The sequence below is a fragment of the Helianthus annuus genome, chromosome 3 (assembly GCF_002127325.2).
Source record: "Helianthus annuus cultivar XRQ/B chromosome 3, HanXRQr2.0-SUNRISE, whole genome shotgun sequence".
NCBI classification, from domain to species: Eukaryota; Viridiplantae; Streptophyta; class Magnoliopsida; order Asterales; family Asteraceae; genus Helianthus; species Helianthus annuus.
In genome coordinates this window covers 94,823,514-94,839,486 of record NC_035435.2, presented here as the reverse complement: position 1 = coordinate 94,839,486, position 15,973 = coordinate 94,823,514, and the positions used below count along the sequence as shown (strand labels likewise).

At 32.8% G+C, this 15,973-nt stretch overlaps 1 protein-coding gene across 6 annotated transcripts; it reads left to right on the top strand.

Annotated features, from left to right (window-relative positions):
• Positions 1-6,621: 6,621 nt before the first annotated feature.
• On the top strand, positions 6,622-14,287 carry LOC110929634 (subtilisin-like protease SBT3.9). Of its 6 annotated transcripts, XR_004888443.1 has the most exons (8): positions 6,622-6,984; positions 7,188-7,731; positions 8,241-8,310; positions 8,410-8,671; positions 8,966-9,080; positions 9,169-9,451; positions 9,540-9,664; positions 14,271-14,287. XR_004888443.1 is itself a non-coding variant. In XM_022172793.2 (6 exons), the coding sequence occupies exons 1-3, from the start codon at positions 6,878-6,880 to the stop codon at positions 8,244-8,246; spliced, it is 657 nt and encodes a 218-aa protein (XP_022028485.1). In that variant the 5' UTR covers positions 6,624-6,877; the 3' UTR covers positions 8,247-8,310; positions 8,443-8,671; positions 8,966-9,080; positions 9,169-9,443. The 6 variants fall into 6 exon arrangements, 5 of the variants coding, with proteins under 5 accessions (XP_022028485.1, XP_022028484.1, XP_035843385.1 ...); XM_022172793.2 differs by lacking the exons at positions 9,540-9,664; positions 14,271-14,287 and having other exon boundaries at positions 6,624-6,984; positions 8,443-8,671; positions 9,169-9,443; XM_022172792.2 differs by lacking the exons at positions 9,540-9,664; positions 14,271-14,287 and having other exon boundaries at positions 6,624-6,984; positions 9,169-9,443.
• The last annotated feature ends 1,686 nt before the right edge of the window (positions 14,288-15,973 follow it).

Genomic DNA, 15,973 nt, shown 5'->3' with positions numbered 1-15,973 from the left:
TAATCACGTACACAGAAGCAGTAAATATTTTAAGAATACAAACTCACTTGTTTGAGCTCCCAGCCTTCTGTACTGGTGATTTGAAGAATCTGCACAACATAATATCGTTCCAGATCAGCTAAAAAATTATATACGATGACAAAAAAGATCTGCACAATTGCAAAATATTGCATACTTAGGTTTTTACCATTTGATGTAACAACCTTTGACGTAGTCAACATTAGATGTCATAGACCGTAACAACAGGACATCGATGATGATGATTCTCCTTAAGAAAGAGGTAGCCTTTGAATTAAACCCTAAATAAGTTTCTCAACTTTAAGTACACTTATCTGAACAATCGATCACCAAATTGATACATATGATCATGATATAGAGCCAATCAGTAGGCAACCTAGAGTTTGGTTAACAGATAGTAGCTATTAACTACTTAAATCAATGAATAATCAAAATAAGTCAACAATCACCAACTGTAGGTCCTAATTACAAAAACTTACCGTAGTAAAGATAGAGATGTTAGCAGGCACTGTCTTCGGTGGATGGAAGAACAGGGGTAACCAAAACCAAGTACCTGCATTTTTTCATTCTCTCATCCCAACTACCATTTCAGGCAACAAACATCAAAATACACTTTTTTTATATGACAAATGAAACATTGAAGATTAAAGGAAGATACTAATATTATATTTTTATAACGTATAAAGCTCTATAAAAAACAAATAAAATCAGCTCACTAACCAAACAATTGTGGGCTTTGTCGAGTGGCTGTAATCACTACAACAAGCTTAAAATCTGAACCATAGTCGTCAACATCTTTTAATCTGGTACAGTAAACCAATGAGACTCAAAATCGATTGAGAGTCCGGACCCCTGGGCTCCCTATTTCACGCAGCCCATAACCCACGTTCATTGAGATTGCTGCTAAAACCTAACAAAGAAACAAACGACAATTCAACCACCTGAACCAAAAATTAGCCTTCAACATGCAGAGAAAAAAAATCTGAGATAAAAGAACTTACCTTCAATTAAAACCCTAAATCAATTTATACCGATCAGAACAGAACCAAAGGCAAGAGGCGAAACAAAAAAATTGAGAGAGGCCGTTTCAGGTCGCCGGAAATCTAACACTGCAAAACCCTAGCCGCGATTGGGACTCTCCTTCTCGCCGGACCCAAAGCACTTCGAATCAAAGGTCACCGGATGTGTTGAAACTTGAGAGACAAAGCTCCTTTATAACATATAAGAATCGACTAGGATTGAAGCAACGATGGCTTTATTAGGTTTGATTTTGGAAGAAAGAATAAAAGAAAATGGATGGAGTTAATCATCTGCAACTTACCAGAAGAGAAAGGTAGTGAATATAGCATTGAATGACGATGATTGATGTTCAACAACCGAGATGGGGGTTTCATTTACACGGTGTCGATTAGGTTCGATAAGGGCATAGAAGGAAAGAATTGTGTGTGTGAGAGTATCGAGTCTATGTGAAATTTACTATTATACCCTTCTAGTGTCTTAAAAACTTGATTTCTTTACAATTTTACCCTCTCAAAATAAGCTTTTATTAATTGTACATATTGCTTTAAAAGTTGAACGCAATGTAAAATTACCATCTTGTACATCACTTCTCCTTTTTAATATATTATAGATTATTTCTGTTGTGTGTGGGACTTGAAGTCTTGAATCTAAGACATTCAAATTTAAGTGTACCTAAAGGCTTTTGCCTTTCAATGGGTCACTAAGCTCATTGGTAAGTAACAAACATATTAGCAATCTATAAATCTCTAATACTTCTTTGTACACCACATTTGTCGTCTTATTTGTAATAGTTTTCATCTTTGTCTAATATTCGTAGATTGATTTTATGTCTTCTTTTTATTATTGGTAGTGTTACATACAACTGTCATGAGCAAAAACCGGTTCTTTTAAGTAGTAGTGATTGTGTTTGACTTTTATTAATAATCATTTGCTAAACATCAAATTGTTATTTATTTATAAGATATGCAAACATTTTAAATATAGAAATGATGTTCAGTTATCATTTAATATTTTATTAAAAAAATAATAATAACAATACACAAAAAGTAATAAGTATTATATTAATTTATTTTAACAAAAAAAGGCAATTTACACTATATTGATTGCGTAAAATATATATATTATAATTTTACAAGTCAGTTTATATTAGTTACAATTATAGATTATATTTTTAAATGATTATATTTTTAAATTGTCATTGTATTTATTGATTATATTAATTAAGATTTGTGATTTGTAATCACATTCAAAAGGAAATGATTTGTACAAAAAGAAAAATCTAATTACTTTAAAATTTGTGAGAAAACAAGAGCTATAAAAGTCTTATGATTTCTCTCCTAAAGCGAAACAATAAATAGTATAATAATGACACGTGACAATTAATGGCTTAAAAGAAAGTCTTGTGCCTAAGATGGTTTTGATTTATTATAATTTATAGATATAGATATAAAATATAGATATTGATATTGACAATACAATACATTTATTTAATTAGTTTGTAAATAATTTTACGTGAAGTTAATAACTTTTTTTAAAAAAATCTTTGAACATTTATAGGAAGTATATAAATATTATTCGTTTCAAATGTGATAAATAGATGGATCAAATAAATAATACATGTCATTCATTAATTTATTTTTATTATATAGTATAAATTAGTTATATTTCTTACATTAGTTATAGAGTATTTAAACTTTGATAGTTATCTTATATAATCTTATCCTAATATATAAATAAATATTTATAAGTTATGGAACTAATAAAAACTTTCAACACCAATATTGTATTTTGTATTCTCTTAATTCTTTTACAATGTATTTGTTTCTATCCTCATCTTTTCTTCATGTATTACGTTTGAGGTTTCATTTGGATGATATCGGGTTCATATGTTGAAGTAAAAATTCGAACACACTTAAAATGATCTAACCCAAATAGTACATAAGTAATACACTTATCTAAATAAGTCAAATTGGCCAACTAGTTATAAAAGGGTTGTAAATTGGCCATATAAAGGTTGTTAAACTTTAAAGGGGTTGCAAGTGTATAAATATTTTTAGCTCAAAACTTAAATGATTTGACACATCGACATATTTCATTAAACAAGTTAAAATATATCAATTTAAACACAATATGTTTAATTAAATGGGCCAATCAGTTTAATTCAAACACAACATGTTAATTAAACAATGTAAACTTGATAATTCAAAACTTGATTATTTTCATGCGGTGCTCGTATAGTCCCCCCCCCCCCCCCACAGTTAACTCAATATCATGTTACAAAACTCATAACTTAATTTTACAATATCCCAATAGATATCGACCTTGGTGCTTAAAACTATATATTATGAGACACCAAAAAGGTAAAGGGACAAATTTTTAAATATAAAAAGTGAAAACTCATGTTCTTCAACACAAGAATCACTTCGATATTCACATGAAAATAGTTGCCACAACACGTTTAATATTTTGTCTTTAAACATTGAACTTAAGAAAGCTGACAATCAAAATTTCTACTTTTCAAGACAGTTACGTAATATATCACATGATATTTCAATTCGCACCCACTAATTTTTTTGAAAATATCAATCAAACTAGTTAAATAACATTTATAACTTTTGCATTTATTTTCTAGTTAAAGAAATGAAATTAAAACAAGTGTCGAATTGCCTTTATGAGATCGAAATTGAAGATAGTGTGAGCGTTGATTGAAAAAATAAATAATGCTATATTCATTTAAGATAATATAAAAAAGTTGTATACAACTATTATACATAACTAGTAAAAACTAGTAGTTAACCCGCTGCGCATTGCAGCGGCGCAATGACTTTTTAAAGTATTTCAAAGAAGCCGTTTTTTTCGTACCTAAAAATATGCATGAAAATATACCTAAAGCTACATGAAACGTATACAAACATGAGACAAGAAAATATACCTAAAGCTACATGAAATGTATACAAGCATGAGACATTCATATAGCTGGAATGGAAAAGAAAGCGATATTTTGGACACAAACATGTAGGTACATTCAATCTCATACAAAAACTGACCTATATGAGTAATCCTATGACTCCTTCCCATATAAACGGGTTACGATAAAAAAAACCTCCTTAATTCTTGTTTCTTGTACTTGTATCTGCTAACTTTTGACATAGGTAAAGAATGGGAAACCTGGCTAAGGTTATAAGTGAAACTATCATAATTGTCTATGAACGTCATGGGATTGTTAATGTTGGCCATGAGAAATCGCCTAGCATAATGTTGGAAAAAATCTAGCTTTCCTTTAATCGCACATCTCATATGGTAACATCATTTACAACAAATAGGAAGTACAGGGCCCTATTGAGATAATGGGTATTCTAAGGCGACAATGAGGATCTTCGTCAAGTGGATGAGTTCTGAGGCGATGAAGAAGGCACCATCATCAATCTGCCATTTTAAATATATTAGCCTAACGTCAAATGCTATTAAATCACAAAACTTATCGTTCTTATATAAAAATTGTCATTAACTTCTTTTATATCTTCAAATTGTTATTGTTATTCAAACTTTTTTTTTCCGTAAAAGCATCAAACACATCAGAAAAAAAATTAGGATGAAGAAGTACCTTTGGTTTCCATTGGTATTATTATTATTATTATTATTATTATTATTATTATTATTATTATTATTATTATTATTATTATTATTATTATTATTATTATTATTATTATTATTATTATTATTATTATTATTATTATTATTATTATTATTATTATTATTATTATTTTAACCCCCCCTCTCTCTCTACCAGACTACCACCATCACCACCCCAAATCACCTATCAACCACCACCAATCCTATCGACCACCCCAATCCCACCAACCCAAATCACCACCACAACCCACCATCACCACCCCCACCGAAACCTTAACTTCACTCTGCAAACAACCCAAATCACCAACCACCACCGCTAAACCCACTACCACATCCACCATCACAACCCACTACCGTCTCCATTTACCACCCATCACCACATCCACCATCACAACCCGCCACCGTCTCCATCATCTACCACTACTCAACCATCACCATCCACCACCCACTACCGTTAAACCCGCCACCACATCCACTATCACAACTTGCCACCGTCTCCACCATCACCATCCACCACCACTCAACCATCACCATCCACCACTCACCACCGCTAAACCCACCATCCACCGTCTCAAAATCTTCTAAAATAAGATTTATGGTTTGGGAGAAAGAGTGTGTGAAGAGGATTTTTAAAGAGATAAAGAGTGGAGAGTGTGCAATAGAGAGAGAGTGTACAAAGTTATTTTTATTTATAATCTATTTTTTACAAATTTAGTCATTTGATAACTCAATAGTCGGTCAGACTCAAAAAGATACCATGCAAGATTTTGTAATATTAAGTTAAGAATTCGTCAACTTTTGCGCCAAAGAAAATCGTCTGAAATTAAGTATATAGCTAAACGACAAAACTTATAATTTAGTCTAATAGTTATTATACGATATCAAGCATTCATTGTTATAATGTGAAAAAAATAATAACACAAAAAACCTTAAAATTTGGAATCCCTTTTTTAGATGTGACTGTGTGATGCCTTTTTTAGTTGCGAACTTGCGGTATACCTTTTTATACGAGAGATTTCATTTTCTTTTGTCTTTTTTAGTCGCAAAATTTCCACATTTTGGTATTTTACATAATGGTGAAACTTGTGAAATTTCAAGTATTAAAAGTATTGCTGAAGAGGTATGGTCCCAATTATATGTACACATGGCAGGGATCACATCCCTTTTTTATCCAACATGGCGTCTACATCAGCAAGCGTATCCAGAAGCTTCTAGAAGCTTCTGGAAGCTATCAAGGTGGCACCAAAGATGCTCCTCCAGACAAAAAGGACGACAAGTGTCACCAATGATCGGACGCCATATGGACCTGCAGCACGATCCTAGGACAAGCCGACAGCTGCTGGTACGGTTCCCCTATCTGGACAAATAGCGGCGCGCCACGTCACCCACTACTCTGAGTGCAGCAGAAGAGACCAAGAGGATATTCCGCTTGGTCGGACAGCTTGCGCCCGATGGCAGCTGGCAAGGCCTCTCCTCCCTCCTTCATCCTTCGGTTATAAATAGGACCCTTCCTTATTCAGGTAGAACATTCTGCTCTCCCTACATTTCACCTACAACACAAACTATTTCTCCTCAAAGCAGTACTTAATCTCACGCCGGAGGGTGGTCACAAGGAGAACCCGCTATTCTCCTCCTTGTGGCGAGTCACCGGTGTTCTGTTTTGCAGGTTTCCAGTAAACGGCGAGTGGAGAAATAGATTGAACCCCATATACGAGACGACCCAGCTGGTTAGCCTAAGTGTTAACCAATGTTTCATCAATTGCCAAATTAATTTCTTATATGTCAACATTTTGGAGTATTTGTGAAATTTCAAGTATTAAAAGTATTGGGAAATTAATATATTATATTATATACTACTCTAATTTACAACAATTCTGTGCAATAGAGGTTGCACATTTTGCTTCCAATGTTGTACGGTGGTTTTCAGAAAACCGTGTGCCGCTGGGCTGTTTGTGTTCTTTGCTTCTCTATCATCACTTCACCCTCATCACCACTCAGACACCACCCCTTCACCCCACATCAGCCAAAACACTCATCCCTTCCCTTCCTCCTCAACGATCTCTTATCTGTGATACAAAACACTGGCGAAGGAGAGAGAGAACCATGTTTGAAGAGATAGAGCGCCGCGAGAGTAGATATAGAAAGAGCGCCGGTGTTGCAGTGCTGTTGTCGGCTGCTCGAGGGGGCGAGGTTGTCTTTAGTGAACATGATCATGAACAAAAGCTTAAATGATGCCGGAATGAAGAGGGTACCTTCACGGTGGAAAGGCATATGCGAGGAAGGAGAAAAATTTAACAAATCCAACTGCAATAGGTTCGGCATATAGAATGACTAAATAGATAATTATTTAAGATTACTTTATTTCATTTAAACTTGAGACTTATTAATGATTATCTAAATGAATTGCTATAAAAATTTATTAGTTTCTGTATAAAGTTTGACTTTAGAAAGTTAGACTTGATCTCTTAAATCAAACAAATGAATGTATTAGAAGTTTTTCTTTTAAACTAAAATAGGAAAAGCATTGGTGCTCGATGGTACGTTAAGGGATACGAAGCCGAATTTGGAAATTTGGACACAATCGATGGTTCTGAATTTCTTTCACCGCGCGATGCGTATGGTCATGGGACCCACATTTCCTCCATTGCATCAGGGGCAATAGTAAAAGACACCAGTTTCTTCGGGCTAGCCCGTGGGTTAGCCCGAGGTGGAACACCATCATCTCATTTGGCTATATATAAGGTTTGTCGGGCCACTGGTGGTTGTAGCTCGGCTGATATTCTTGCTGCATTTGATGATTCCATCCATGATGGTGTGCATGTTATTTCTGTTTCGTTGGGCACTTCTTCGCCGTTACCTACGTATGTTGATGATCCGTTATCCATTGATTCGTTTCATGTTGTGGCTCGTCGGATCGCTGTGGTTTCTTCTTGTGGAAATTTTGGCTCGTATCCTCAAACCGTAATTAACACAGCTCCGTGGATTATTTCTGTGGCTGCAAGCACCATTGATAGAGTTTTCCCCACCTCCATTATGCTTGGAAACAATCAGACATTTGTGGTATGTGCGTTTTTCCTTTCTGTTTGACATAACTCATCATTCATCTTATTCAATTTAAATGCATTTACTATTGAATTGGTTATGTGATTTATGCCATTACTTGACGTGTTGCTGGGTGTTGAAGACATGTGTTATAGCGAACTTCATGGTAGGGCTTTAGGCCCTGACGGTATGGTTTCCCGAGGGAACGCCCAAGCCAAACTCTGAAGCCAGCGTGGGCTCGAATAAACAACATAGGCTGGCCAGAGTGGGGCAATGAGGCTCTTCTAATTTTGGGAGTGTGATGGCCGAACACACAAGAAAGTCACCGTTTAAAAAAAATATAGTTTTGGAATCAGAAGGGGTTTTTCTATAACATAACTAATGATTAAACAATGGTTTTTGATTTTCCTATAAGAAACAGATGTTGGTGGTGTTAACATGTTAACACTAAAGGTAATCTAATGAATACAACTTAAATAATTTACAATAAAAACAATATTTTAATGGTTTGCATATTTGTGTGTCAGGTATAGAAAAATTGGTGTACACAACAAGGGCATTTCTACCGTTGGAATTGTTCATTTTGCTCAAAGATCGGTAAGTGGTAAAACTTTATTTAGCATGCAGTTTGACATATTAATCTTTGTTAATGGACATATAATTATCCTCTTTCTTTTAATGGACATGTCATTGAAGATATATAAAAGGGAATCTGTATGTTAATTCTAGGGCGATACCGGCAAACACTATAAGTAACAAAAGGAGTCACGAGTCCATTATTTCCTAGCATCGGTACGCCATTTGATAAATGTATTGGTTGAAGATATTATCTCATGTATCCCTAAACTTGGCATAATATCATATTAAAAAAATACGCTTTTCAAATTTATGATGTTTATACACGAGTTCATGGAGGTGGTGCAATGGTTTGGAGGATACAGAGATGAACTTTTGTCAGGTGAAGAGATTCTGACTTCTCTATGTTGTTTCATTCACTCACATAAATAACAAATAAGAATAAGAATTCAGTAATAGGTATCTGGGCCCAAAAGCTTTTTCATATTATTCTGGAAATTGCATACTTAGAACTGAATGAAAAAAAGACTTAAATAGGAAAAATACTTCTAGCCAAATAACTTGTACTAATGACCAACACTAAACAGACGGTTCATTTCTTTTTTTTTTGGCTAAAAATGGTTAATCTTAAATCTTGAGTTAATAATGATATGATATGTCATATGATATGGAACAGGTCATCCATGGATTAGAAATAAGGTCAGTGAAGTGAAGTGCCTCTTGATATATCTATATTAACATTAATGAAGAACTATATACGTTCTTCTGCTCTTCGTAAAGCTACTTTACGGGTCAGTTGTTGGGAATTACCATTAATCCATGTTTTAGATTTTTTTAGGCCATCTGGTACTTAATGTAGTTTTTCTAATTAATTTGAAGGTGTTATAGAAGACATTGCTGTAGATGAGCTGTTTTATCCGAAGGAGCATTTTTCTTTGTTGGAACCGAGCAAAAGCGAGACCATAAACATGGAAAATATAAAAGCAGTAACCGGGAATTGCTATATCTTTTGTTTTGTTAGTTCATATAACTATATAAAAACATTCTCCAGTAAGCGTTTCCTTATAACTCTAGCTTTAAATTATATGCAGAGAGGTGCTTCAATTTAACTCAGATTACTTATTTAAAATGTAATTGCTCTATGGCTCTACACAGCTCTAAGGTAGCCTTGCTATTATAGTAGGTCAAAATGTTACATGTGTATTAATTATAAGTCTTAAAAACTCATCGTATGAAGCTATGTTTGATAGATCAATATACTTCGAGTCAACTTTGTGGTCCACGACGCAACGCGCGCAGGTCCGTTTTCTAGTTAATATCTTATATGTCAACATTTTGGAGTATATGACTAAAAAGGGGTAGCTAAAGCCTAAAGGTACTTCCCTTCCAAATTTTCATATTATCCTCTTCTTATAGATATCAAGTTATAAGATTTTCTTTATTTCTTTTAGTATGAAAAAGAGAGATATTACAAATTTTCTTTATTTCTTTTAGTATGAAAAAAAGAGAAATATTACGAATTTGACGATTGAAGAGGAGTGCAACACATAAAAATGAGAGGTGTGAGGTATGGTTAGTAGAGCTGGAAACAAACCAAACGAACACGAACAAGACCTTGTTTGTGTTTGTTTGTTAAGAAATATATGTGTTTACGAACTGTTCATGAACACTTACCGAACGAGATATTATGTTCGTGTTTGTTTGATAAGGAAATGAACTTTTTCGTGTTCATTTGTTAATTTTAGGCAACGAACGAAAATGAACGTTGATGAACACAAATGAGCACAAATTAATATTCATGAACACAAATGGAAACAAACGAACGCAAACAAGAGTTTATGAGCAGAAGATATAATACACTGACGCTTATTACATATTTTATTTGTTAAAATTTTAAAATATTTAAATAAAATATAAAAACTAAAAAAAATTAATGTACTATCGAACACGTTAGCAAACGTTCACGAACATAAACGAACGAATGTGATCTCTGTTCATGTTTGTTCATTTAACTAAACAAATGAAATTTCTTGTTCGTGTTCGTTGTTTAATAAACGAACGAACACAAACGAACTTCCCGCCAAACGGTTCACGAACTGTTCGACGAACGTTTGGTTCGTTTGCAGCCCTAACGGTTAGCATAACCCAAAAACATCTAGAAGGTTTGAGGCAAGATAAAAAATCTTGTCGTACAAATCTAAGGAAGAATCAGATCCGATTCAATAGATGATTAACAATTTTAAACCTCCAACTAACTCTCCAAATTAAAAACAATCTATTGAAACATAAAGATTAATAATTGGAAATCAAGCATTCTATATAATCCACATTATCTTGATTAGAGATTGAGTGCGGTGTGAATATTGTAAAAGTATTAAGATTGATAGAGTTTAAAAACGATTGCAACCACCCATCCTTCAAGTGCTCTCATGTTGCTTTTGATCTCGTTCGTTGTCCGGAAAACCCAATACTAACAAATTATATGTTTGTTATTTATTTTTTTTATGATTATATGCTATATGTTTTAATTAACTCACTCACACAAATATAAGGGATTCATTGTGAATACTCTAAGGGTTTCTTGTGAAGAAGAATAAGAATAAGTTTGCAATACTAATAATTTTTTGGTGTAATTATGAGTTATGGATTTTCTTCGTATATATAGATTTTCTTAGTGCTAAGGCTTTCCTCGAATTAGAACAAATTAGTAAATTGTATGTGGAATTAGGACAAATTAGTAAATTGTTTGAGAAATTTTAATAAAATTATAACGAATCGGGTGTTTAGAGTTGCGAAGGTGTGGTTGAAGCGCATTTTTCTCAAAATATTCCAAAGATTTTCATCTTTGAACCATGAGAGATGAAATAACTTTGGTTATTTGTAAGGTCTTGTGGTGTACTCTAACTTCATTGGTGTTAAAAGATGACAATGCAAGTTAACATGTCTTTCAAGTCACTTCCTCCCAATGTTAAGGGATGTTAAAACTCCCTTGGTTGACATGTTAATTTGAGCAAAAAAAAATAATAATAATAATAAGAAGAAATTAATGTTATTTATTATCAATGTTTATTTAGCTACGAAGTTAATGAAATTGTATTATTATTATTATTATTATTATTATTATTATTATTATTATTATTATTATTATTATTATTATTTATTTTGTATTTAATTTAAATATTTAAAATTAAAAAAAAATTACAAAATGATGAGTGGGGTAAAGTTAACAAGGTTAAACCATTTCTTTAAGATGAAGTGGAGTAAAAAGGAAAAAAAAGTGATATAATGCTTATATAAAGTTAAGAATGGTTAAGTGGTTAAGGTATACGTAATGGGCTAAAAGTGTTTTGTTTCACCATTTGTTATTCTGTGTTATAAGGTTTCTTTAATTGAATTTGTTGGTTTTGCTAGTATTGTGCTTTTCTCGAAATAAGAATTATTTCGTAAAGTGGTGTAGGATTTTCATATATGTAACATTACATTTTTTATTGTATATGATTATGTGTTTTAGGTTTTCTTAGTATGTCACCCAACTACATTATTTGTGATGAGTGGTGGATCCAGAAATTTTTTGTTGGGGGTGTGAATGAGGTGTTCAACCATATTTTCAAGGGGCGGTCGGGTTTTTTTGCTTAAAATATACACTAAATTTTTTTAAGCGGTGCGACCGCCCACCCTGGTCAAAGGCGAGGTCCGCCCATATTTGTGAAATAGTGTGTTCAGAAATCATTTACAAAAACTATCTATATGAATCAACCCAACAAAGGCAACAGTATCCGTCCAACAAACCGTGCCCAAACTGCCAAAGAGTATACCAAAACAACCTAAACAAGTAAAAAACTACCATAAAGTTGTATATTTTACACTGAGGATATAGCCTATATATCTTTTTGAATTGTATACCGAAGTCACTTTTGCATTAAGGTATTTTGGTGGTACTCTCGAAATCTTTAATCGTATGTATACCAAATCATATAATTCAAAGAGAAAATATAACTGAGTATCTGATTCTATGTGAAAATGTGTGACAGAATAATCGTATCTAAAACAAACCAAAGACCTTATTTATATAGATGAGGAACCCTCACGTACAATCTTTAAGTTGAAACATTACAACTCCTCATGATAGAGTATGTTAGTTGGCTGTTAAAAACCTTGGCAGTTATTCGGTCACATCAATAGTAACTTATTAGTAGGAAGAACCATCAACGGTAACTAAGTTATTGTTGATGAATGGCCTTTTACCTGTAACTATGTTCACACACTTACACCAAATACAAAACTGATGATAGCAGTTGCTACTGTCTTCAGTTAGTATGAACATACCAAGTTGTTGTTGATAACTAGCTATCACTATTGACAATCAGTTACCACTAATGACAAGTTATCGGTAATGATCAGTTTTTTTTCCCCGATGATCAAACCCCTCTAGGGTGTTGCCATTAGACACCACTAGGGCGTTTGCCCCAAACCTCGTCAAGGGACTTGGCACTTTGGTACCCCCAATGTCCTAGGGGGTTTCACTCCCTAAAACCCGCAGGGTTTCTAGGCTTTAGAAATCTTAATAATCTTAAAGAAGTATACACTCCATAGCTGCTAACCTGTATCAATATTTATTATGATTTCACTTGATTACATTTAAATGAATGAACACTAACTGTGACAACTGGCAAATTTCTATGTATCCGTACAATAATTAAACAATAATTAGTGCTTTAATGACTGTGCTGATTTAAATTAATGACATGAATGCTTTCTGATTATTGTCATAATACATACAAGTGCATCACATATTGCATGACTTCATATCATTATTGCATGCAACACTTTATTGATTCAAATGATGCACGAAACAAAGCTAGCACAGTTATCAGACAAATCAGAAATACTAACGGGAGTTCAGTACTTAGACAGACATGGTATTGAGACACAGAATGAGCCAGAAACCAAGAGTTACACTAGTATAGTGTGTAGGAAAGTAAGGATCATAAAACTGCCTTCCTAGTGATAGTTTAAGTGCCAGAAAGTGCCTAAAACTCTCATAAACTGCAGAATTCAGCAAAATTCAGCAAAAATCAACATTTAAACAACTTAATATTATACAGAATTATGGTTTAATGGTCCAGAATACTTTCCTAAGTGTCGGTAATCAAAACTGTTACAAAAGGTAACATAAAACACACTAAGCTGCATAGTTTCGCGCCTTAACGAACCGGTAACCAACCGAACAACCGGACACTACCCTAAACACCAAATTTTCACTAGAAGCATTGTTTTATCATTTCCGAGTTAGTTATGGTCCCCGAACATCATGACACCTATTATAATCACATAACAACTAATATCACTAACTAGACACATATAACCTAACTAGATAATCTAACTTACCATTACAAACTAACCCCCCCCCCCCACATGTATACGGTTCAAGGGTGGCCCCCACCCTTGATTTTCTCTACATATTTTATTGGATCATGTCTTATACTTTAGAGAACATAATATCCAAGGGATTAAGTGTTGTTGGAGGTTTACATAAGTGACCTCTATATTATCATTCTCTCATTTCTTCACAACACACCAACACAAAACTCTCTCTCCCTCTTCCTCCATTCTCGGTCGAGAACAAGAGCACCTACCACCATCACTTTCATCTCATCTTCATCCATTCCCAAGTGATCATAAGGTGTAAGGAGCTGAACTAAGGAACTAGGAGCCATTGTTGATTGAAGGACCTCTCTCACAAGCTATTAACCATCAAGTTTATCATCATCTTCATCTTGAATCTCTTCCCTAGCCTTATGCTAGTAGTAAGACTCATCTAATCTCATTTTACTTCTCTTTATGTTGGTTAAAAGTGTATGTAAAAGACTAATCATGAAGAACATAAAGAATCAAGAACATAATCACTAACATAAAGCTCTAAATCATCATGATCTATGTTGTTTAAGTGTTTGTATGATTCTTGGTTGTTGATTGTGTAGGATCGTTTGCACGACCAGACGAGTCGTTCAGAAGAGTTTTTTCTCAATACGAAAGGCGGAAACAGACGTATCAAGTTGATTCAGCTAGATATTCACTTTAAACTATCTTTTGATTGATTTGACAAAGTTTTACAGCAAATAGACACTTCGACAGCAGTTCGGTACTGAAACCGGAAAGTTACAAATGAAGATCACAAGGCACCTATTTATAGGCTGGCTATTTCGTACGAACAGGCTCACACGAAATCAGTTTCACACGAAATGGCTATTTCGTGTGAAATACCCACAAACACATATTTTGACATTTTTCTCGTTTTTCGTGCCCTGATCTTTCTAATCTAGTACAAGACTCGATGCAAGACGAAGTCGACAGACGTATGCACCAACAGATTGTTTGTGTTTGTGATGTTAAACATCATATGAAACTTGCTAAATTGTGATTAAACACGTGATCTAGCAAGATGAGAGAAGGATCTTATGAAAAACCAAGCTGAACATCCTTTATGTTCAACATGAACTTGAAAACAAAGATGATTTTGTGGAAGATGATTATGAATACATGTTAATAGTCTAATAAATGGATGATTTCAAAACTAGTTTTCTCAAGAAACTAAGTTAAATTACAAGATTTACATAAACATGAGTTTTAAAGAAACTAATCACATTTTAGTGATTAATCAAGTGTAGAAACATGTTACTAACAAGAAAAATTCAAAAAGAAATATTTTTAGAAAATCTTTTTACAAGTTGTGAAGATCTAAAATCTTCAAAAATGATGTTATTAAACAAATAACCACACTTTAAAGAGTAACTAAGCTTACTTAACACCATATTAAGTTACTACAAATTTTTTTTAAATTTTCAAGTTCATGAAGTAATGTAAAATGCATGATTTTGGCACTTGGTTAGTATTGTATGAATTGTTGATGATTTGTAATGATTTTTAAAAGAAAATGATATGCTTTGAAAGCATGGAAACCTCCATTTTTAAGGGAAAACTATGGCAAAATTTTTCTAAAAATTAAACACTTAGAAAACTATTTTTAAACAAGTATTTACAAGTGTATTTTAAACATGATTTTTCAAATAAAATTTGCAATAATTTTTGTTATAAAAATTTACAAATATTGGAGGTTGGTTTTTGATAAATAAAAGTGACTAAATATGTATTTAGGAGAATATATATTTAGATGTCACATTTGTGTGATTATTTGTATATTATGTGTATTAGTTATATTATTTTAGGACTTGAAATAATATATCTCACCAAAATACCAAAAATTACAATACAAAGTATTACCAAAATTCCAAAAAATAAATATATAATTTACACCCAAAATTTTGGACAAACCGAACAAGGTATGTGAACTACAAAAATATTTCAGAATTAAATTCATAAGTATATTTTGGTAAAAGATATTTTGGAAACCAAGAGAACGAAAATATGATTTCTACAAGTGTTGCAAAAATATAAAATATTTTTGACAAGAAGGAAATATATTATTTTTGAGTAAAGAAAAATATATATGTTTTCTTGAATTACTAGAAAATATATTATTTTTGAAGAAAATATATATTATCTTAGACAAATTTAGAATATATTATTTTTGGGGTGAAAAATGGATTTATAAATATTTTTAAGTTAATCTTGAAAATATGTTATTTTTTAGATTTATATGAAAATATAAATATCTTTTCCAAGG

Bases quoted from the DNA above. Each gene is read 5' to 3' on its own strand.
- LOC110929634 (XM_035987492.1), top strand. From the start codon at position 6,878: ATGATCATGAACAAAAGCTTAAATGATGCCGGAATGAAGAGGGTACCT. The intron at 6,985-7,187 runs GTTCGGCATATA...AAACTAAAATAG, and splicing joins AACAAATCCAACTGCAATAG to GAAAAGCATTGGTGCTCGAT. The intron at 7,732-7,831 runs GTATGTGCGTTT...TTATGCCATTAC, and splicing joins GAAACAATCAGACATTTGTG to TTGACGTGTTGCTGGGTGTT.